This window comes from Mesoplodon bidens (assembly GCF_964165515.1).
Source record: "Mesoplodon bidens genome assembly, chromosome: 19".
Taxonomy (NCBI): Eukaryota; Metazoa; Chordata; class Mammalia; order Artiodactyla; family Ziphiidae; genus Mesoplodon; species Mesoplodon bidens.
In genome coordinates this window covers 37,512,858-37,537,246 of record NC_138179.1, presented here as the reverse complement: position 1 = coordinate 37,537,246, position 24,389 = coordinate 37,512,858, and the positions used below count along the sequence as shown (strand labels likewise).

Sequence of the window (24,389 nt, the reverse complement as noted above, 5' to 3'; positions counted from 1 at the left end):
CCGAGAGGCTCCCAGCCCCGAAAGCCCGAGAGCCAGAGAGAAACCGACGCCGCGCGGACATGGGTCGTCAGCCCCGGCGCCTCGCGGAGCCCACGGAGGGGAGAGCGCAGCCGCGCCGTCCCGGCGCTCGCGTCTCTGCGGACCCAGGTAGGCGACGGGCACCCGCTTCTGGCCGTTGACAGCCACCTGTGCCCTGCGGGGCCTGGGTGGGCTCGGTTGGGGGACCTCGAGCCTCTCTAGGGAGCAGAGGGGATTGAAAAAACCGTGATAGGGGCGGTGGGGAGGGGAGCGGGGCAGAGCTCCCCACTTCTGCGCCCGCCCCGTGTAGCAGGGCTGGGGCCTGGGCGCGTGCGGGGCGGCCCGGGTGTCTGGGACCGGGGCCACGCACCCTGTGTCCGCGCAGAGCGGGGCTGGGGAGGACGGAGTGGAAGAGTCCGGAGAAATCCCGCTCCCAGTCGACTTCCTCTCCCCAGACTAGGATTCGCCGGTGCCGCCGCGGGCGCTGCTGGGGGTGGGGATGAGGGTGCGGTGGGACGGGGGACCCGGCTTTTAACGTTCCACCCCTTTGCCCGGGTGTGTCCCTGGGGGCAGGAGCACAGCCCTCGGCGGCGCGCGGCCCGCGGTCTCCCCGAGCGGGGCGTGAGTGCACAAAGTACTCCATGAATAAGAACGGGATTATTCGCCCGTAGTGGCGGAGGCGTGTACACTAGCTCTCGTACGCGCGCTGCAGCACACGCCGCCCAATGTCACCGGGCCGGGGAAAAGAGGGGCGAAGAGCTGCCTGGAAAGGGAACGGCCGAGGGAACAAATGCTCTCTCCCCACCCCTCCCTCCCCGCCCGGCCCCCGCCCCGCGCGCCCGCCTCCTCGGGAGACCCGGAGGCCGAGGCGCCAACCGGCGGGGTGGGGCCGCTTCCGAGCCCGGGAGGGGGCTACGTGCGGGACCCGGCGGAGCGCTCCCGGCCTGGCCACGAGCCGGGAGCGGTCGGTTAATGATTTAATCGCCCGTTTCGGGGGGGGTGGAACTGGGATCGGCCATTTCTAGCTCCGCCCCCTCCCTGGAGCGCCCCCAATCGGGGGCACAAAACTGCCCCCCTGCCCGGGCTGCGTCCCGGTGAGCCACTCTGCGGGCCGGGCCGCCTCCGGTGAGTGCTGAGCGGGAATCCGGAGCGAGGGCTGGAGGGCCGAGGCTAGGCGGGCTTCCTGGGGGAGGCCGGAGCCCGAGCCGGGGCGTGTGAGCGTGCGTGCGTGCGTGTGTGTGTATGTGTGTGTGTATGTGTATGTGTATGTGTGTATGAGAGAGAGAGAGAGAGAGAGAGACTGGGGGAGGGGTGCTCTCTGCTAACTAAAACCAGATTCCTTGTTTCCCGATGAGATGCCGCAGCCTGCGCTTTGGAAGTTTTCTTTTTCTCCCCGGGAGAATGGAGGGGAAATACAATGCTTTTTCTTTTCTTCTTGCAGCCCCTTGCAATCTGACAGACTCCCACGTCCCTGGGCTGCGTCCACAGTGCCTATTCTTTGCTCTCTATCTGAGCAGTTGAACGGGGCAAGGGTCCCTGAGCTGTGTGAAGCCCCCTGCTCCTCTTTAGGGTGTTTGGGTGCTGGGGGGCGGAGCAGGAGTCTCCCTCATCCTTACCCCCAGAGGCCATCTGGACCAGAGCAAGCCTCTCCCCATCCAGCCCGCGTAAACAATGAGGGGCCCGGTTACAGGAGGGCCTCCAGCAATGCAACTTCTTTGCACAGTCTGGGTTTCTAATAACTCCCCACCCCCTCGGCCCCCTTTCTGAGGCTGGGGTGGAGGAGGGGACCACCGGCAGGATGGACTGAATTTTAAGAGAACAAAGAACAGGGCACAAAGGAAGGGGAAAGCCGAGCTGTGGATCTCCCCCAGGAATGGGGAGTTTGCTGGACCGGGGCTGGACTCAGCCAAGCCTCTAGGTGGCCCCAGGGGTCCCGAAGTAGTAATGGGGCACCCACTCGTGACTTGGGAGGCTCCATCCCTGGGGGGGAGCTAGGATCCTGTGTGAGTCTGGGGGTGCCTGTGGGTTCCAGCTTACATCAGCTGCCCTGTGTGAGCTGCCATGTGACTGACCGATTAGTGTGGTTTATCTCCTCCGAACTTGGACTCTGCCCCTCCAGTCCTTGGGGACAGCTGCTCCTTCCTACAGACAGGGGGTTCAGTGAGCCTTGGGAGATACCCAAACGGGTTCTCCTGGTCTTCCCAAGGATCCCGGTGACCCCTGCAGGGACTGAAAATAAGCCAGTGGTTTGGGGTCTCAGCCCCTCTGCCATCTCCCTGAGTTCCTGGAGTCCCTGCTCACTGATGACCCATAGCTCACGTGACACTCCGTAGTTCAGGCCTGGACTTTGAGCATTCCTTCCATTTTTCTGGGATTCCCACCTTTCTCTTTCTTGACCCCCCTCTTGCATTTCCCTGTCATTTCTCTCACCCCCGCCCACTCACCGATTCTCCTTCCAGTCCGATGTAGGGACACACCCAGCCTGCTTCTGTCCTGCTGCCCTCACAGGACTGGAGACCAGGGAGCCCCCAGCACGTGAGAGTCTAGTCTACAAAGTGGGGAGGTGCGGATGGGCAGATGTTGACCTGGGAGAGGGCTCGTAGACCCTTCTTTGCACTTCAGGAACTTTCCCAGCAGGGCCTCGGGTTGGCTCTGGTTCAGGGATCCTAACCGCCTCCACCTTTGGAGTGGTTGATTGATTTCTGCGGCCAGGACAGGCTGTGCCCAGGTGTGGCAGGCAGGATGTTTGCAGCTGGCCACCCCTCTATTGCCCTCTTCCGTGCCCCCTCTCCTCTGATTTGGAAGGTGGGAATGGACACGGCTCAGAGGCCGGAACAGCCAGACTCGCTGTTGGGCTGTGACTCCAGCCTCCTGTGGCTGGAGCTTCCACAGGCTCAGAGGATCTTGTCCCTGTGGGAGGAGGGAGGAGTCTGTTCCTTGGAGGAACAGGATCTGGGTTGATGCCAGAGATAAGGCTTGGAGGCAGAGGGAGAGGCGTTGAGCAATCTGGCCCTGGAAGCTGAGAGAGCCGACCCGGGCCTCGGTCTTCTGACCTGTGTACTGGAGGCTTTTCCTCAACCTTGGGAAAAGGAACCAAGCCCTGGACCCTTCCTGGCAGAGTGTCCTGAGGGCCAGCACCTCAGGGGTGCTCCGGAAGGCTGGGCCCCTGCCAGCCTGCTCTGGACAGGGAACTGGGGTGTGGGATTGTGCTGGGAGGGCCTCGTGCGCATGACTGGACCTGGCTCTTTCTTGGCTTGCAGGGTGTTGTGAAGGAAGTTGAGCCATGAGCATCCCGCATTCCCACTCACGGTGTCCCTGAAGCTCTAGCTTAAAATACGAGGAGCCTTGGGCTTCCTTCCAGTAACGTACATCAGAGTCTCCCCCAGGCACTGCCAGCTTGCAGCTCAGGGTGGCAGCACCGACATCCAGAGCCCTCCTTTGCCAGCAACAGGGGCACTGGTGGTCTCCACTCAGCCTCCCAAGCTGCAAAATGGTCTCCCTTTTGGGTCAGGTGAGCACAGTTTGGGGTTACCCAGACTGTAAGAAACTGCTGGCATTTCCCCCTCATTCCTTCATCCCAGGGGCTGAGGGCATCTGAAAAGCCACAGTGCCAGGGCAAGAAAGATCCCTGGGGCTGTATTCAAGGACAGCATCTCTTGCTCAGCCAGGGCTGCTCAGACCACCGTCCTCTGCCCTGGCCATCAGGGGTGACAGATGGTGTCAGCCAGGGCAGCCTCTAGCCTCCCTGGGAGAGTCTCTGGGTTCTTATACCTGCATCCAGGCAGTTCTGGGGGTAACTGAACTTGGTCTGCAGACCCCAGCTTCGGATCTCCCCAATGTGACAGTGAAGCCAGGCTCTGTGTTCCGGTGTCTGTTCCCTGCCTTTCCTTCCTCTCCACACTCAGGCTTCCACTCCCTGCAGCCCTTCTCTGTTCCTCAGAATGTTGCCCTTGGTCCTGAGGCATCAAAAGGAGCCCCTGGGGCTTCCCTGGTGGCGCAGTGGTTGAGAGCCTGCCTGCCGATGCAGGGGACATGGGTTCGTGCCCCGGTCCGGGAGGATTCCACATGCCGCGGAGCGGCTGGGCCCGTGAGCCATGGCCGCTGAGCCTGCGCGTCCGGAGCCTGTGCTCCGCAATGGGAGAGGCCACAACAGTGAGAGGCTCGCGTACTGCAAAAAAAAAAAAAAAAGGGCCCCTGTGTTCCCCGCAACCCTTGGGGTTTAAGGCTCAATCAAATGGTGGGAGTAGAGAACCAGAGGGAGCACAGAAGACACTTAGGGCCGGCGGTACCATTTGTTTACACCTCTAATGAGAATCAGGTTAGGTCCAAAGGACCAGGCTATATTTTATTGGGGGTTGATCATGTTGAGATTATGTGCATTATTTGTTGCTGGTAGCTGGTCCCCCAAATTCCTACGTTTGCTAACCTACATCCTAGGGAGGAACAGGAGGGCTTTCTCTTTCCCACCTCCGCCTCATCCACCTTGTTGAACTGAAGTCCTGTCTAAGAAAAGCCAGGCTCCTCCCACATCTTGAAAAGGTTAAAGAAGAGAGAAGGGATGGCAGATAGGGAAAGAGACCAAGTCTCGGGGCTGCTCGATCCCACTGCTGGTCTGGACTACAGTCTATAGCTGGGCTTCGAATGCCCAGAGGACACCCACTGCCCCGCCCCGCAACAGTTCATCTTGGGGCCCCCAGGGACTTTGAAAGGAGTCAGCCTGGGAGCCTTTTGGATTAGGTGTCCTCAGGTGACACTGAAGGTATGTGTCCTCTTTGAACTAGAGGGGTGACCGTGGCCAGAGTGTCACTGGGGATGCTGGAATTCTACCTTTCAAGGTATAGACATAGGGCACCTGCTGAGACAGAACACATTGTAGCGTCATTTTCGCAGCAAACACGTTAAGAGTGCTCACCCCTTATGCATCCTTGTGTAAGGGCTTTACCTGTGTTAGCTTATTTAATCCTCACAATAGTTCTAGGAAGTACACGGTATTATCAATGGCTTTGAAAACTAATGAGGAAACTGAGGCACAGGTAACTTGTGCAGTGTGGCCCAGCCAGCTCGTGATCAGGGAGTCTGGCTCCAGGGTCCCTCAGGCTTGCAGTTCCATCCAGCAGGGTCAAGATGGAAATTCACCAGCCTGCTCCAGAGCAAGACCAGATGCTCCTCAGCTGAGCGCTGCGCTCTCAGTAGAAGCGAAGTGAAACCAAACAAGGTTGGGCTGATCTGATTTCAAGCCCTGCCTTCTGAGGCCCCAGGCAGGAGGGAGGAGCAGTGGGGCTCCCACCAGGCACCCCTTCCCTGGTTTCTGGCCAGGGACACACACACACATCTCTTTATAGGAAGAGCCTGTAAACAAGCAAAGTTGCTGAATGCCCTCGAGCCACTAGCTCTTGGAGTCTTGGCTCCAGAGCTGTTGCTTCCTGTCACTCGCAGGTCACGGCTCACTCCTTTCCCTCCTTTCCCTCCGGAGCTGTTGTAACTCCTGAGTAGTGAGGGGGGCTTTCTCCCTCCCCATCCAAAGCCTTCACTGCCATCCCTCCTGCTGCTTTCCTTCCTCTGGCCCAGAAGCACAGGGTTCTGGGATGAAGAGGGAGCTGGACAAAGGTGGACAAAGGTGGCAAAGCAGAGTGGAGAGAATGGCCCATTCCCAGCCCAGGACGAGCAGGGGTTCCCAACAGGATGGACTTCCTGGTGGGGGGCGGGGAGCCTGTGGTCTATATTTCCCAGCATTTATCTGTACTTTCCCTGGAGTGTGGGAGAGCCCAGACTCAGGATATTTTAAGTCAAATGCTATGCAAAAGTGCCCCGTGGATGTTCATGCGTCCATAACTTTCATCAGATCTTAGAGTCCAGCGCCCCAGTGATGCTTATGACACTCCCCTGTTACACCTTTCGGTAAAGTGGGGAAAGCCCAGGGTTCAGAATCAGGCAGACTTCAACAGCTTTGTCCTTAGCAGTGTGACTCGGGTGAAGCATTTAACTCTAAGCCTTAGTTTTCTTGTCTGCAAGATGGGGATGATGATGCTGACTCCAGGGGATTGCTGGGAAGAGTACATGTGATAAAGTCTTTCAAATGCCTAGGACAGAGTTATTACTTGCCCCCCAAAAGGCAGTTTAATCAAAATGAAGCAGCTAGGGCTTCCCTGGTGGCACAGTGGTTGAGAGTCCGCCTGCCGATGCAGAGGACACGGTGCAGAGGACACGGGTTCGTGCCCCGGTCCGGGAAGATCCCACATGCCGCGGAGTGGCTGGGCCCATGAGCCATGGCCGCTGAGCTTGCGCGTCCGGAGCCTGTGCTCCGCAACGGGAGAGGCCACAACAGTGAGAGGCCCGTGTACCGCAAAAAAAAAAAAAAAAAATGAAGCAGCTAGCTTGGTACAGAGTAAAGGCTCAGTGAGGTTCATTCCCTTTCTCATACTTCCTCTGTGACCCATGGTCCAGGGAGGGCATATCCACCTGAGCTCCATGGGTAGGATCTAAGATATCATTTCCCACTCTTTAAGCTAGACTGGACATTATCTTTTCCAGCAATCAAAGGGTCAATTAATTATCCAGGCTACATTGTGTTTTCCCACAACTCAACCTCTCTAAGTGACTGGTATCATTTTCCTAAAACTGTAAGAAGTGTAACTTCCCTGAGATGGTTGAGAATATCTGCATGAATCCAGTGGTGAGTATCATGATTGACAGAAATACCCCTAGAACAGCACCACTGTCAGTAGGAATATAAAGCCAGGCACATAAAGAGCTTTTAAGTTTTCTAGTAACCACATTTTAAAACACTACAGACGGGTGAACTCCATCTTAATATGCTTTATTCAAGCCAGTGTATCCAAAATACTGTCGTTTCACCATGTAATCAGGAAAAAAGTAATGAGATATTTATTTTACATTATTTTGTCATACAAGGCCTTCAAAAATCCAGTGTATATCTTACAACTATAGCACATCTCAATTTGGAGGCTAAATTTTATAAATAACCAGGATTTGGATTTCCTAAAATGTACAGCTAAAAAGGTAGATTCACACACTCGAGGTGTTTTAAACATACTTCAGTTTTCCAATAACTGAATCAAGCATGAACTTTTCATTTAAAATAATTAAAATGAAAGAACATTTAAAAATTCAGTTCCTTGGTGGCACTAGAAATATTCCAAGCACTCAACAGCCTGATGTGATTAGTGACTACTGTGTTGGATGACTTAGGTTTTGAACAGCGCTGTAAATGCCAGGAACAGAGACCTTCATTGTCAGTAGTAGTATTCAACTCTGTGTTGGCGAGTGTAGCAAATTTAACGAGATAAGAATGAGGAATGAGGGAGGTAGAATTATTATTAGTTGCAGATGATGGGCTGGTCTACTTGCAAAGCCGGAAATATTTAATTATACGGTTGATTAGGGTGTGTAAGATAGTACAAGCTTAGTAGGGTGGCCATTAAAGAGAGAGAAATTTTATTTATTTATTTATTTCCTTATACATTTATTTATTTATGGCTGCATTGGGTCTTTGTTGCTGCACGCAGGCTTTTCTCTAGTTGCGGCGAGCAGGGGCTACACTTTCTTGCGGTGTGCGGGCTTCTCACTGTGGTGGCTTCTTTTGTTGTGGAGCACGGGCTCTAGGCAGGTGGGCTTCAGTAGTTGTGGCATGAGGGCTCAGTAGTTGTGGCTCACGGGCTCTACAGAGCAGGCTTAGTAGTTGTGGCGCACAGGCTTAGTTGTTCTGCGGCATGTGGCATCTTCCCAGCCCAGGGCTCGAACCCGTGTCCTGTGCATTGGCAGGCGGATTCCTAACCACTGTGCCACCAGGGAAGCCCAAGATATAAATTTTAAAATTGTAGCTTTCCCATATACCAGCTACAACCAGTCAGAAGATATAGCTACATAAAAGGGGCAGGGTACAAAACACTTTCACAACGAGAGGCCATAAAATAACTCAGAATAAACTTGACGTGTGTAAGGCTTGTAGGAAGAAAAACCACAAAATTTAATGGAGAGTGTCTAAAAGACTTGAATAAATGGATATGAAGGCATGATGTTTTGATAAAGTCACTTCTTCCCAAATTAATTTATTGTTTGCTTTCAATGCCAATGTAATTCCGTCAGGATTTCTTTTGGAACTTAATAAAATGTTTCTAAAGTCCATCTGGAAGACTAACTGCATTATAAAAGACAAGACATTTTCAGAGAAAAGTTAGTGTAAGGATATTATTCTACTAGACACTCAAAACATATTTTACAGAGTTGACGGTATAGACCTGGTTTAGGAGTAAACAGAGATCAATAAGCAGAAAAGGAAGTCTGCAGAAACCGTGGGAAGTATCTATATATATCTGATGAAGGTAGCATTTGATTCTTTTTTTTTTTTTTGCGGTACGCGGGCTTCTCACTGTTGTGGCCTCTCCCGTTGTGGAGCACAGGCTCCGGACGCACAGGCTCAGCGGCCATGGCTCACGGGCCCAGCCGCTCCGCGGCATGTGGGATCTTCCCGGACCGGGGCACGAACCCGTGTCCCCTGCATCAGCAGGCGGACTCTCAACCACTGCGCCACCAGGGAAGCCCGCATTTGATTCTTTCCTCATATTTTATAGCAGTTTTATACAGAACCAGTAACTAACTTTACTGTTATATTTTAATTTCTTATAAAATTGTGGGTCATTTAAAATAGATAAGCCACAGACATCTTTGTATTTCCTTTTAGTATTTTTTCTCCATGAGTAGTTTTTCATTATCACCTTACCTATTACTTTTAGAAGAAGTGAATATTTACATAAGACTCGGGGGTGGGGAAGGTCTTTGCTTCATAGTACTAAAGCCAGAAATTGTAAGACAGATTTGACCGTGTAAAAATTAATAAGCACTCTATGGAAAAGAAAACAACAAAATCACCACATGGAAAATGGGCATATGATACATTTGCAGAAATATTTGCAAAATACAGTCAATATTTTTAAGAGCCTTCATATTTTAAGTCATACAAATCCATTGGAAAAGGTGAAGCCCCCTGGCCCCCACCCAAAAAAATGTGCAGAAGCCATCAACAAGCAATTCACAGGGGAAATGATATTTTCTTTAAATGCTCACCCTCTTTAGTAATAGAAGAAATGAGAATTACCAGTTTGAGCGGGGTGCCGATCGCAGTTTTGTTTTCAATTCAGCTGAGGACACAGTAACGCCTGTTGTTAGACACCATCATCCTGTGTTGGTGAGACTGCAACGTGGTAAAACCTTCTGCAGAACAAGTTAAGGAGACACAAAAGTAACTTTACTCACTTATAAGTAGGTATCCTCCGGAAATAAGGACTCGGACAGACTTAGCTGGAAGGCTATTTGTTACAGCGTTTGAACAAAACTGAAACAACCCAGCATTCATCAGTGATCTGCTGGATGTAAGACTGAGGCTCTTAGGACTTAATCTAAAATAGTGTAGCATTATTTATGAACATGTAACTATTTTCACTCAAACATGAGTGATGGTTGGCTTTATTCATCCCTCTACAATGGAAAGTGCTGCTTGTATTAAAAAAGAGGCAACATGTCTAAATCAGCACAATCCCAGAGAAGTAGCACACAAGTCCCTCACATAATTTACAGTTTGAATAGATACATTTTAGAAAGGAAAAAGAGAGAGGTGAAATGAACACTTTCTTTAACCCAGTATATTCCAAATATTATCATTTTAACATGTGATCAGTATTTTAAAATGAGCTATTTTGCGTTCTCTTTTTAAAGTCTAAGCCTTTGAAGTCCAGTGTATATTTTACCCTTCAGCCCATGTCAACTTGGATATTTCAAGTCCTCCACTTTGGGTGCACATTTCAAGTGCCCCACGGCCACCTCGGGCTGGGGGCTGCCATATTGGACAGTGTAGGCGTACATTATTTAATAACCCCTAGAGAGCAGCAGAGAGTGGGCATCGTTAAGTTCTGTAGTTCACCGCGTGAGCCCCCGCTCTGACAAGAGCCCGGTGTCCTGATTACCTGGAGTGAGTTCATCACCCTCCCTAGCAGTACTCCTCTCCTGCCCCCCAACAGGGATGCCTGGACAATGGACATTGGCTGTTTGCTGCTGTGGGAAGCATGTAGTGAGACTGGGACTTTGTTCACTTTCCCTTCCCCGGGATCTGCCCGACTGTGGCTGAACAGTGGCACCCTTGGGCCAATGAGCCCAAGGTCTAGATTGGCTGGCAGGCAGGGAGGGTGGAGCAAGCACCAGGCACCCAGCCTGGGAGGTTTTAGGAGAAGGGTGAGGTCAAGGTTCTGGTCTTCCTTTCTGGCAGCTGGAGCCATCAAGAAACACAAGATGGAGATTGGAGCAGGACGGGCATGAGAAACACTTGAGGTGGGGCTTTGTGCTGGGCCCACTCTTCTAACTTTGCTGGGAGAGCCCTGGCTTCTGCTTCAGGGTGGTCCTCCCCGCCTCTCACCTCCCGGGGGGTCAGAACATTGGGAGGGTCCTCAGAGCAGGAAGCTGGAATGAGATCTTGTGTAAGGAGGAGCCCATCCGAACCGTCCCTGGGAGCAGGTCTCTGATGGGGGAGTCAGTCAAGTGAGTCTTGGTCCCAAGGTCTTATCTTAGATGAACAGCCTCCCTAATCCCACCCTACCCGTATCCCTCCGTCCATGTGCAACGTTCTCAGCTGCGGACAGCTGAATAAGCCAGAGAGCATCGCCTCATACAGGAAAGCTTGTGCTCCAAGGTCTGCCAGAAACGGGCTCACACCACCATTTAGTAGCTGGGAGAGTGAGCGAGGGCATTCGTTCCATCTGAGCCTCAGTTTCTCTTTACGATGGAAGCAGTCGTGACACCCTCCTTGCAGGGTCAGAGGCACAAATTTCACGATGCCGCCGCACAATGCCTGGCATGCAGCAGGCACCCAATAAATGAGAACTGCTGGCAGCGCTGCCATTTCTGCATTACTGGTGGTCATGGTCAGCCAGTGGCTGCAGCATGGGGGTGTCCTTGTGTGACCCCGCCCCTTCTCGTTTCCTCTGCTCTTTCGTAGCCATCAGGAGAGCCGAGCTGGGGCGGTGGAAGCAGCAGAGACCGAACCTTCACCTGCCCAGAGTTCCACTGGGGGATGGCCATGTGGGAGGGAGGCTGGCCTCCAGCTTAGGGCTTCAGTGTCGCTGGAAACGGGCCAGTCTCCGGGGTGGGGGTGTGGGGATGGTTATTTTTCACCTGCTCAGTTGCGGAGGCTCAAGCAGCTGTTGGGGAGCTGGTTCTTTTGGGGGGTCCTAAGCTCCCTATTTCCCCTGCCACCAGGTTTTATAATAGATTGCCTACTTTCTCCTCCCAGACAACTTAAAAATAAAACGAGGATGTGATAAACTTGTCCATCTGGGGTAGATGCAGATTTAGGGGGACGGGAGAGAAAGAGAACAGACCTCGACAGGAGATTTTTTGATATGAGAGTGTGTGGTCTGAGCCCCGCGCTCCCCCGCCCGGCCCCCACCTGGCGCCTTGTATGGGCTGCAGCTGCTGGACCCTGAGAACTTGAGAGTTTAAAGCTGGTTTGGAAATTAAGATTTTTGCCTTAAGCCTTTGATGCTTTGGGGTTTTTTACTATTATTATTATCCAAACAGCACTACCACATTAAAGGAAACTTAAAAAGAAAAAAGCCTGTTTTCCTCTCAAGCCTGACATCACTCCTGAGTTTCTCTGCCTGCCCTTTTGCCTTTATTTGTGAATGTGTATGTGTGTGTACTTTGTGATCACTGTGTGTAAACAAGCCTAAATTCTGCCTTTTTTCCTTCCACTTGATGTCGTTTGGTAAACAGTTTTCCATGTCCTGCATGGTCTTCACTGACCCTGCTTTTCATGCCTGCAGGATAATCTGTTGAGTTAACGGCTCCTAGTTTGCTCAACCATTTTCTTCTTGTTGGGTGTTAGGTTGTTTCCAATCTCTTGCTATTATGAATAAGGCTTCAGTGACTGTCTGTGTTAGGGACTTTTTTCTGCTTTGAAATAGTTCCATAGGGTAGGTTTCCCACTGCGGGCACTCCTGAATCATTCTTGACTGAAAGTCTATTCAAAGAACCTGCCGTAATTGCCGATGCCCCAAGACCACCCTGTCCTGGGACCATTGTCTCTGAGCAGCTGCCGATGCCCCAAGACCACCCTGTCCTGGGACCATTGTCTCTGAGCAGCATTTGATCCCTATTTTTTCTTTTCTTTTCTTTTTAAATTAATTTATTTTTTATTTATTTATTTTTGGCTGCGTTGGGTCTTCGTTGCTGCGCACGGGCTTTCTCTAGTTGCGGCGAGCGGGGGCTACTCTTCGTGGTGGTGCGCGGGCTTCTCGTTGCGGTGGCTTCTCTGTTGTGGAGCGCGGGCTGTAGGTGCGCGGGCTCAGTAGTTGTGGCTCGCGGGCTCTAGAGCGCAGGCTCAGTAGTTGTGGCGCACGGGCTTAGTTGTTCCGTGGCATGTGGGATCTTCCTGGACCAGGGCTTGAACCCGTGTCCCCTGCATTGGCAGGCGGATTCTTAACCACTGCACCACCAGGGAAGCTCTGGTCCCTGGTTTTGTACCACTCTCCCTGCCTGGTGGCACCTAGTACCTGCTGTTGGGTGGGAGGGAAGTCCTTCCCCTCCCCTTTCCAAGCTCAATGCCACCAAGATGATAACAGACACAAGAAGGTCTAGCCCGGTGCCTGGCAGTGAGTCAGCCCCCATGGTATCTGCAAAGGACCTTTAGACATTGGGAGACAGGGGACCTGGGCGCCGGTGCCATCTGGGCCCCTTACCAGCACCTTGGCCTTGGGCAAGTACTTTTCTCCACCCCAGTAGCCCAGTCAAGGCCACCAGGCTGGATAATCTCTGGGTGTCCTCCGTCTCAGTCTTAGGAATCTCTGAAGTTGAAGGCATCGTGGATGCCTCCGTGGGAGTCATGTGACATTATGGGTACCGTATTGTGGCACCCGCAGGGGTGTGCAGAATAATCCACTGAGATGTGATAAGAAAACACCAGAACTTCTATGTCATATATTGACTTTCTTTAAAAGAAAGAAAACTAAAACATATTCGTTGCTGCATGGATTGACAATAGCCATGTATATAAGCTATAAAAGATATACGAGTGTGTGTGCATAAATTACACGCTCCCTATTTTGATGTGTGGAGGCCCCTGCACTTTGGGTCCTGCGGGGCTATTTTAGTGGCTGGAGCCCGGGTGTGGGAATAAAACCTTCCATCCATGACCCAGGGCAGATCTCTGAATTTATCCCCTCTATCTCTGAGTGGGGTTGCTCCACACCCAGGTATTTTAAGGCGATATTTGACACAGATACACAAGTAGTACAGGAGTTATGATAGCGATATTTCACATTTCTATCCTGGGCTCTTTCTTCTCTTTTTAATTTTTTTTTTTTTTTTTTTCGGTACGTGAGCCTCTCACTGTTGTGGCCTCTCCCGTTGCGGAGCACAGGCTCTGGACGCACAGGCTCAGCGGCCATGGCTCACGGGCCCAGCCGCTCCGCGGCATGTGGGATCTTCCCGGACCGGGGCACGAACCCATGTCCCCTGCGTCGGCAGGCAGACTCTCAACCACTGCGCCACCAGGGAAGCCCTTCTTTTTAAATTTAATTGTGGATATTCAGGCTCAGATTATTTTAAGACGGTGCTTCCTACCATCCTGGTGCAAACAGCACACTTTCAGATATGAGAGGGCTTGTGGCACTGTTAGTGAAGGAACTAAAAGATTCCAAATATACTGAAGTCAGCTAAAAATAACCACACAGCCCCCACTGAAGTTCCTCCTATTCTGTGTAACAGTGTGTGCATCAAAGCACCCGCAGTTCTCATCCTTTCCCTCTGCTGTCCATCAGCTGTTGGAACGAAACAGTCTTCCCCTTTCTCTGGGACTCCTTATCTTCACAGGATAAGGCTGGGGAGCATTCCAGAAAGCGCTGGATCTTTCTCTGGCGACAGAAGCCAGAGCCCCTAACCTCTTACAGGGCATCGTGGCCCGCGTCGCGCTGCGTTTCTTGCACAATCCCCTGCAGCCTGTTGTTCCAGCTGACAGATGTCGTGTAGCAGAATGCTTCCCCCGTTTTGGCAAAATCAAGTTCTTTCTGGTGGCAGAAAGTTGGTTGCACCCCGAGGGAAAGGTCCCTGGCGTGCCGGCTGAGACGCACCCCGGCAGAGGACTCCTGGGCTCGAGCTCCCCTTTGAGTCTGCCCTCCCTCTCCTCCCCTCTCCGGGCCCTCAGCTCCTGGTGTCTCCAGCTCCAAAACCTGCCTCTGATGTGCCCCCCTCTGTCCATCTCCTTAACCACACCCTCGTCCTGGCCCCCATCCTCTTTGCCCTGAATTCCTGCTTCCCCTCCTCCCCCTCTAATCCAGCCACTGCCATGGGAACCTCCAAACACACAGATGGGATGGCTTCCTGCTTAGGGAGGTTTCCTTTGGTACCTAGAACGCCATCCAAACTCCGGCCTGGGCTTCCTGGGAGGGCCCTGTGTGACCTGGCCCCTGGGTTTTCGTTCCCGTTCCTCAAACACAAGCTTGTTCCCCCCTCAGGGCCTTTGGACATGCTGTCCCCGCTGCCGGCATGTTCTTGGCATGCCTGGTTCCTTCTCATCCCTCGGTTCTCAGAGGGGCCTCCCACAGCCCATAACTCCCGTGCTCACTCTCCCTCGTTTCCCCCTTGACCCTGAGGACTACGAGATACCGTTTTATTCGCGTGTTTACAGCCCCGTCGCCCACCCACCCACACTCACACCACAAGTGTGCCCAGGGGGTCTGGGCTTGTCCGCCTCGTTATGTTCACTGCTCTGTCTCCAGGGCCCAGAGGAGTTATGGGGAAATTGGTGGGTGTGCAGTAAGTCAGTGAATGAGTGAGTGAGTGAATGAATGAATAAGGGAACAAAGCCACTTGCATCCAGTCCAAGCCGCGACCGAAGTCATCGTGACAAATGCCGCGTTGCTGGGGGCTGGAATCGGACAGGATGGGTGGTGAGAAGGGGGCATGGTGATGGAGGGGCTGGCTGCCCGGTGACCGTGGCAGTGGGCATTGAGGCATGTGTGCTCTGTGTGCCAGGGTGAGCTTCCAGGTCAGCTGCACGGCGGAAGCCCTGCCTGGCTGCCCCGGGAGAGCTCGGGTCTGTCTGGGAGCTGCTGGGCTGAGGTGGGAGGGCAGTGCTCTCTGGACGGCCCGCCGGAGAGGTTAAGGGAGGGTCCAGGCCAGGGCTGTCCTCTCCCGTCCCGGGAGCTGAGCTGAGCTGAGGGTGTGCTTGATGTCAATGCAACCGGGGGCCTGGCCTTGCAGGGAGGGCTCATCGCCCCTGGCTTACAGGAATGTCCTGTGGTCAGTGGGCCAATGGTAGCAGAATCTGATTCCAGCAGAGGCTGGAGAGATGCAAGTTGCTGCTCCGTTTTCCCTTGCTTTGCCAGGAAAGGGGGATGTGGCTTCCGGGGTGGCAGGGTCGGGGAGTTCCCCCCAGGGCGGGCTGTGGGGAGCGGCCGCCTGTCATCTGGCGGCCTGTTTTAGCCACTCCCCCAGAGCTGGGTCACAGGGCTTAGCCACGCCCCCTCCCGAAGCCACAGCTCCCTAGGCACAGTCCCTTTCCGGGTGGGTGCTCAGGCCCCCCCGAACTGCCCCCAGGACTGGCCCAGGGCACCTGCTCGTACTTGTACTCAGAGTTTCACCTCCTCACCCCCAAATTGCTCTCTGGTCAAAGCTTAGGGTGACAATGTCATGAGGGTACCATAAAACCAAGGATTTAATACAACCCGGTGAGTGAGCTCTTGCCAGCCCTGAAGCCTGGCCTGTCCAGCCTGAGCTCTAGCTGTAGGGCCCCAGGGCTGCTGCAGCCCCTCCTTGCTGAGCTGGGGGACCAGTGGGGGACTCCATCTGGGCCCCGACTCTCAGGACTCGGGACATTTTCATGCTGGATACTGAAGATGGTTTGGTTTTTCACAAGCCGCAAAGCCTCGTTCCCACCCCAGGGAGCGAGACCACAGACGGCAGATAAGCACTGGCCAGACCTGCTCTACCTTCCTGGGCTGTGGGGCTGTGCAGGGGGGCCTAGGCACCTCCCCGCCAGCCCTCTTATCCTGATCTCGAGCTCTACCCTCGAGGACGTGCCAGGGGTGGGGGCCCTTCTGTCCTGTAGCCGCGATGGCCAGGATGCCTGGTCCCTGCCGGTGGCCACGGGTCTGCACCATCTCTGCCGAGCCCTGGGCAGCTGGGCCTGCGGTTTCCCTTTCTGTTCTTTTTAATGAGCACTTAAGATCAGGGAGACCACAGCGCCTGACGCTTACTGGCTCTGGGGATTCCTGCCGTTATTTTGAAACCCTTACGCAACTCTGGAGCTTCATGTCACTGATCTCACAATTCTGATCCTTTACGTTCCCTCCCTTCCCTCCCTCTCTTTTTTTTTTTTTTTCTTTCTTTTCTTTTTTTAATTTGTTTGTTTTTCTGTTCACCTGGTGATTAGTATGTGTTTTATTTTCACATGTGCACGCTCACTCCAGGGCAGGGTTTCTCAACCCAGGGCAGTTTTGCCCCCCAGGGGACACTTGGCTACTGGCATCTGGTAGGTAGATACCAGGGATGCAGCAGAACATCTTACAATGTGCAGGACGGCTCCCACAACAGAGAATTCTCTGGCTAAAGGTGTCGGCAGTGTCAGAATCTGCTCCAGGGTAATACAGGAATCTTCTTGAGGCAGCGGCCAGGCTTCTCCTTTCTCTGGACTCCTCCAGCCAGAATTGGGGAGGGTAACTGACCGGAGATGCTACCCACCGAAGGCCAGAAAGAGGCCTGGCACGGAGCAGAGAGAGCACTGGACCAGGAGACCGGCTTCCAACCCAGCTCTGCTCTTAGGCACATAAATTTGGATAAGTCACTTTGCTTCAATGAACTTGTTTTCTCATCTGGAAAATGGAAGAGCTGAAGAACACAGGATTCTGTGACCAGAGCCAGGAGCTGAACTGCAGGCAGGTTGAAGACGTGGACCCTTTCTATTCTTGCTTCACTGCCCTGGTGGCAGCAGAAGCCCGAGGGATTCTCCAGTACCAAGAGTGCCTTAGAAACCTGGTTTGAGTTTCTTCTATGCCGAACATGTCTGAGGCCAACTCACTCCATCCTCCTTCTCTCTTGTTTAGCCAAAGAGAGTTTTCCCCAACGTTGGCCTGAGAGCCCATGGCTGGCCCAGAGGGTCACATATGGTGACTCTCTCCCGGAGCGATGTGGAGGGGATGACCCTAAGGCCAGTACTTTTCACGTGTCTAGTTAAGGCGTCAGCAAACTATGGCCCAAATCTGGCCCACCACTTGTTTTTATATATAAAGTTTTATTGGGACACAGCCGTGCCCACTTGTTTATATACGGTCTGCTGCTACTTTCCTACCACTGCGAAGGTAGAGCTGAGCAGCTGGGACCAAGACCGTGTCAGTCATGAAGCTGAGAACCTTTGCTGTCTGGACCTTTATGGAAAACGTTTGCCAAAACCTGGTCTAGCTGTTCCGTGTCTTAATTGTTTAGACGTTAGATCCCAGGGCATGGGCAGCAGTGAGGGGCCAGGTCAGAGGTAGGGGAAGCGAACTTCCTGAGGGTCTGGGGGGAAGGAGGAGAGAGAGGAGGGGGAGCTGACCAACTGTAGTGGGTCATCTCAAGGCCTTTCAGAGGAGTCCTCACCTGACTCCGCCCAGCCGGGCTCACCTGTGTGGCAGGTGAGCCCTGGTACCTGGCTCTCGCCACCCTCCCCTGCCCTGGAGTGACAAGCACTATGACTGCCTGGGGGTTGGGGGGGACCATCTGGCTGGGCATCAGCAGCGGGACAAGGAACAAAGAACGGGAGAGCGTGGGGAGGGGGTTAGAGGGCACAGAGAGGTCAGGCTGGGAGCCCTGGAGCCGGGCCGTAGGCTGAAGTGACCTTGTCCTTGGGCTCAGGAAGGCAGAAAGGGAGCAACCAAGGGGCTGGGGTGGAGGTGGGGGGTAGGAGGGAGGTGTTGGCCTTTCAACAGGTGTTTGAGGACCGACTGTGCCATGCACTGCTGGACGGGATTCAGTGGTGACAGGCCCTTTGGAACCCTCCGGAAGCTCATAGTCCAGTGGGAAGATGACAGTCGAGCCGAGCCAGCAGTGGTAGAATGACAGAGCCAGTGCCTGCTGGGAGCAAAGATGTCCACAGTGCTGGGGGTCGGGCAGGAGGTGGTCGGGAGGTCTCACCTGGGCTAAAGCAGCTTTACTGTAAGCAGTGACAGCTCAGCTGAGCCCTGGAAGACGTTGGGTGAGCCAGGTGACAGGTATTCTAGCCGGGAGCTGTGCATGTCCAGCCCTGGAGTCCGGGAGACGGAAGCTCAGGGCCAGGGCGGACCGCAGGGGTGGGGGAGCAGCGAGGAGTGAGGCAGGGACTGGGGGTGGGATCGGGGGCTCTGCACGGGAGAGTCCTGGTCGGGTTTTGATTTAGCCAAAAGGTGAAGGATGGGGGAAGGGGAAGCAGGGCCAACTGGGATGTGGTGGCCTAGCTTAGGGCAGCATCGGGGGTGAGGAAGAAACCCGGTGGGACATCCCGGGTTGCCCTTGGCAACAGGGAGGATGGGCCTGGAATGCGGGGGCCGATGAGAGCTGTGCTGTTAGCAGGACTGGTGGCCCAGGACCACCCCCTCACCCGCCAGCCTTGGTTAAGTCCCTGCGCCCACATCACCCCACTCTGCTCAGCCCTGCGCTGCTGGGTTTAGCACTGGGGGCTGGTCTGGCTTCAACACTGGACTTCCACTTGGCCCTTGCCAGGAGCTGCATGGGTGGTACCTGCCAGGAGATCTCAGAGGCTCTCCTGACCTCCCTGCTGATGCTCTTTGGCTCATTAATCACCTGGGGGTCTGCGTTCCCAGGGCGCCTCGGCCATCTAGGGCTTAGTCTCCGCCTCCCTGCACCCCTAGTGATTGAAGACACTGGGAGTTTCCCAGTCTTGGTCTCTGAGAGGTGGAGGGTGGATCCTTGGCAAAGAGCCTGGGGCTCCACTGTGGATACGTCGCAGGCAGGATCCTCACCTCGGGACACCCACCACGGGCCCGAGGGCTGGGGAGCTGGTCCTGTGGGTCCCGGCTGCTCCACCCGATTCTGATTCAGAGAGTGAGCTGCCGCCCACGTCTGTGGAGGTGCCAGGCAGCGCCTCCCTGGGGCCTGTGCCTTCCTCTCCCTCCTCTAAGGACCGTGATTCAGAATGAGGTGTCCACTGACTCCACAGGGGCTGAGGTCAGGCAGCAGGGAGAACTGACTTACAGCGTGTCTCGGGACTGGCTGTTCACTGGAGTCACGTCTCTCCGGGGTCGGCTGCCTGGAGTTGCCTGTGTACCTCCGCCTCTAGGGGCGTCCTGGTTGCGGGGTGCGGGGGGCATTGTCCTTTAGAAGAAGGCTCTCTCGCTCAAGTCTCAGGGAGAGCGTGCCTGTGGCTACTTGAGCTCCAAAAAGCGCTCGCCTAACCGGAGAGCCTGTGCGAGGGGAAATAGGCAGGGTCATGAAATTGATTGCCGGCTTATTTCACACCATTAAGTTTTGGTAGGAGAGCAGAGGTTTAAATAACAACAACCCCTGGGCAGATGGGCTTTTGTGCTGAGCGGACAGCTGGGTTAACCCTTTCCCTGCTGTTCTCTTCTTGCAGCCCTATGATCTCCTCCTTATCGCCCCCTCCGCCCGCCGGACTTCAGATCTGACCTCAGATCCGCCTGCTGTCTCTGGAGGGGACCCCCTCCTCCCCTCCCCCCCCGCCCCCCGGGCAAGATGCCGATCCTCAAGCAGCTGGTGTCCAGCTCCGTGCACTCCAAGCGCCGCTCCCGAGTGGACCTCACGGCCGAGATGATCAGTGCCCCGCTGGGCGACTTCCGCCACACCATGCACGTGGGCAGGGCGGGGGACGCCTTTGGGGACACCTCCTTCCTCAACAGCAAGGCTGGGGAGCTGGACAGTGAGTCCGTGGACGAGCAGGCCGCCGCCTCCTCCAAACGCGGCCTCCTGTCCCGGAAGTTCCGGGGCAGCAAACGGTCGCAGTCAGTGAGCAGGGGGGACCGGGAGCACAGGGACGTGCTGGGCCCCCTGCGGGACTCGGCCCTCTTCGTCAAGAATGCCATGTCCCTGCCTCAGCTGAACGAGAAGGAGGCCGCCGAGAAGGGCTCCAGCAAGCTGCCCAAGAGCCTGTCCTCCAGCCCCGTGAGGAAGGCCGCCGGGGAGGGCAGCCCAGAGGAGGCGGGGCCTCGGCGGAATGGGGCCTCCGCCCCTCACTCCCCAGACCCCCTCCTCGACGAGCAGGCCTTCGGGGACCTGGCGGATCTGCCCGTGGTACCCAAGGCCAGCTTTGGGCTGAAGCACGCCGAGTCCATCATGTCCTTCCACATCGACCTGGGGCCCTCCATGCTGGGCGACGTCCTCAGCATCATGGACAAGGGCGAGTGGGCACCGGAGGAGGAGGGGGAGGCCGGTTGCCATGGTGACGAGGACCCAGCAGGCAGCCCCACCCAGGCTCCCCCGCCGGTGGCGGCAGCCGCTCCCCCGGCAAGGCAGGAAGGCGCGGGGGGCCCGGACCTGCCCGCGCTGCCCTCGCGCGCGCTGCCGGAGGAGGGCTGGGCCCCCAGCCCCGGCTCCGCCCGCAGCGGGGGCAGCAGCCACACCACGCGGGACAGCAGCTCCCTGTCCAGCTGCGCCTCGGGGGTCCTGGAGGAGCGCAGCCCCGCCTTCCGGGGGCCGGACCGGGCCCGGGCCACTCTCCCGAGGCAGCCGGACCCCGAGTTCTCCTTTATGGACGAGGAGGAGGAGGACGAGATCCGAGTGTGAGGCCGGCCGGAGGTGGGGGCTCTTGGCTTTGTCTCCTCCCTCTGCCCCCCAGCCCTGCAAGATCAGCCAGGATCCTGGCTGCGGGCCCCAGACAGACCCTGGACCTCATGGATAAGGGGCGCTGGCCGAGCCTGAGGGCCCTCGGAGGACTTGGAGCTGTGGCTCGGGTGCCTGACTGCTTTGCACACCCTGCCCTGCCTGAGCTCGTAGGACGGGGCTGTGTTCTCGCCGCGGGAATTGGCTTTCCTCTCCCGGCCTCCAGTGGATGTCCGCTGTCAACCTGAGTCCCTGCCACGTGCAGCCATAAGTGACCGGCGGTGGCCGCCGGAATAAACGCCCATGGCAGGTCACAAGTCCCGGCCCCTCCTTCCCTCTATCCCCAGCTCCTGTACGGGGAGCCCCTCGGAGGAAAGGCGGACTGAATGTGTACACTCAACGCGACCCCTTCCGCGGGGTGAGAACAGGATGCAGAACGGAAGGAAGGCACTTCAAGAGGGGGCCCTTGCAGGATGACACTAGGACAGGCTGCAGCCCTTGCTCAGTCCCTCTGGGTTTGTTTGTTCTTGTTGTGTTTAAATCTTTTTAGAGCGATACCGGGAACCGTGTTTGTAGGCCCGCCACCAGAAGGAAAACGAATCCTTTTAGAAAACCTTTATACTAAGTGCTTCCAAACTTTATTTAGAACTGTATGGGGTGGAGGTCTGTGCGTGTCTGTCCTCGGCCCCCTCCCCCATAGCTATTAACGACAACAGGCAGCCAGTGTAGAAAATTTCTGGAAAATGATTATTAAAAAGAAAATGTCATTCCTATGGGGGGATAAAACCTCTTTTGACTGGGTTGTTCAACCCCCAGACTGACTACTTCCCTTTCCTTTCTCAGGCCTCTGCCAGCAGAGCCCCCTTCCCCACTTCTGAGTCAGTGGTCCTGAGGGTATAGGGTTGCCAGATTTAGCAACAAAACAAAACAGAAAGCAGAATGCTGAGTTAAATTAGAGTTTCAGCCATGCAAAGGATAATTTTTTTAGTGTAAGTATGCCCCATGCCATATTTGTAATACACTCATGCTAAAAAATTAGTTGTTGTCTTTCTGAAATTCAGATTTCACTCTGCGCCCTTAGAACCCCACCCAAGGGGATTGAGTGGAGGTCGGGTGCTAGCCCCCAGGATTCACGGATGATGATTTTTCTGTCCTGGCAACAGGCTGACTCACCTTCTCCTGTCGCCTTGTAGCCAGTGGAAGGAGGGGGACGGACAGTACTGCCACGGGGTCCAGCCAGGGCTGGCGGCGGGTGTAGCTGCCCTAGCCTCCTGCGTTTTGCCAGATCTGGACTCAGACACAACCTTAGTTCTTGAATTGGGTGCCCACTGGTTTCCAGCCATGTAGCCCCTGCCAGCTGCTGCCCTTGAAACCCATCTAGACAGCAGTCAGTTCCAGATTCTAAACTGTATATATTTTTTTTCCGTGAAAATGTTAAAAACAGCAAGGAAACATTAAAATAAAAGGCCTTACAGCATGCCTGGTGTCTGTCTCTGCTTTGTGTGTGTGTGTGGGCGGGTGGATAGGGGTGAGGGTGCAGATTCAGGGTGCTGGGGCTGCCCGAGCCCTGACGGCACTCGGGGGCCTGAGGTGGCTTCTCTCTCTGTCTCTGTGGGGCCTGCCCCTCCTGCACTACTCCCCAGCTTCTGGAAGGACAATGCCTCATGTGCCCATCAGCCTGGGCAGGCCCTTGGGGGCTCTGGGATTTGGTGTCCTGACTGCCACTTACCGCTGGGGGCCCTCGGGCACTTAGTCATGCAGCCACCTTGTGCCTCATCCTCCTCATCTGTTAAATGGGCATCGTGCTGTTCTTACAGGGCTGGGCTGCAGACACAGTCACTGCCGTGGTGTTTACCAAGTTTCTTTTTTTTTTTTTAATATTTATTTATTTATTTGGTTGCACCAGGTCTTAGTTGCAGCACATGGGCTCCTTAGTTGTGGCAGGCAGGCTCCTTAGTTGCGGTTCCAGGGCTCCTTTAGTTGCGGTTTGCCAGCTTCTTAGTTGGGGCACGCAGCCTCCTTTGTTGGTGGCATGCAAACTCTTAGTTGCGGCACGCGTGTGGGATCTAGTTCCCTGACCAGGGATCGAACTTGAGCCCCCTGCATTGGGAGCGCAGAGTCCTATCCACTTCGCCACCAGAGAAGTCCCCCAAGTTGTTATTAAACCGAGGGAGGTGCCCGACCCGCGTGGGGCTGCAGCCGGGAAAGGTGCCGACCTCCTTCCCCTCCTCCCTTTCACCATCTGACCTGGAGAATCAACTTACAGGGGGTGTGGTCTCCGTTCAGCCTCCTGGCCCTGGTAGGTAGACTCTGGTGTCCCCATTTTATAGCAGAGATGTGCTCCAGAGGCCACATGGCCACCTTCTCCAAAGTCACCGAGTGGCAGAGTCAGAACCCTTTCCACACTCACAGGCACCTCAAAGCTTCTTGGGGAAGTGAGGAGGGGGTGTGTCAGCCCTGGGTGGGACCCGGGAACCCCTCCAGCCCCTGGTCCAGCTCCTCCCTCACCCCTTCCCCTCTGACGTGGGCGCGTCTCTAAGGAGAGAACGTCAGCCTGGGTGGGTGCGTCTCTGCCCCTGAAGCCCCTTGCGTGCCCTCCTTTTCACCTGGGGGCCCCAGCGCAGCTGAGTTCCAGGAAACCCTGCCCCTCTCCAGGGAAGAAATTTGGGCATGTACTCATCCTCCTCCTGGGAAGCAATTAGAAGCATAATTAAAATGTCGCCCAGGTCCCTCTGTCCCTAGATTGGCTCATTAGAGGTAATGAGGGATGTGGCTAAGACAAGAGTTATGAGTAGGTGGGGTGGTGGCCCCCGGGGGAGGGAGGGGGGATGGGCGCACACCCAAGCCCAGCGGGAGTGATGGGGTCCCCCAGCCCTGGGGGGAATGGAGAGAGAAATGCACTGTTCAGCAAGGCTCAGGGGGATGGTACCTGGGTGGGAGCTGTGCCTCCCAGACATAGGGTACCACCCACCCCCCATTCCACCCACATCCACTCACCCAGATTCTTGAGGGTCTGGGAGCAGCCAGCCTCCTCAAGGCTGCAGACCTGCTTTTTGACTTGATGGGAAAGCGCTATATGTTTAGGGAGACCCAGGGGCTGGCTGGACCCACACTTTGGGAGCATGCTTTCTGACTGGGGGCTCAACGGGCGCACCAGACAAGCATGGGATAACCAGGCAGGACGAGCCTAGCCACCAACTCTAACCTTGGTTTGCTGTGTGGACTTGGGCCAGTTTTTTTCCCTCTCTGGGCGGCTTCAGTTTCTCCATCTTTACAGTTAGGCAGTAGCTCAGTCGTTTTCAGCTTTTTACCAGAAGTTCTGTTTGTCCGGAGGTACACAAACAGACTGAACAAGAGCTTCCCTGGTTGGGGGCGGATACTTCCTCCCTCCCCTTTGTCTCTGGGTTTTGCCGGAGAAGCCTAGGGCCCCCTCAGGGCACGTCTTACCCTAAAGATGTTCTGTAGGGCCCCTTCCACCTCTGACAACTCAAAGCAAGAGCTGGGAACTCTTTCTGGGCAATCATTTAGTAATTTTAATTCAGATCGCAGCTAATACTTCC

At 55.0% G+C, this 24,389-nt stretch overlaps 1 protein-coding gene across 1 annotated transcript; it reads left to right on the top strand.

Annotated features, from left to right (window-relative positions):
• Nucleotides 1-22,308, top strand: CDC42EP4 (CDC42 effector protein 4). Its single transcript, XM_081220303.1, has 2 exons — nt 1-147; nt 19,628-22,308. Exon 2 carries the CDS (start codon nt 19,747-19,749, stop codon nt 20,791-20,793), a length of 1,047 nt encoding a protein of 348 aa, XP_081076429.1. The 5' UTR covers nt 1-147; nt 19,628-19,746; the 3' UTR covers nt 20,794-22,308.
• The last annotated feature ends 2,081 nt before the right edge of the window (nt 22,309-24,389 follow it).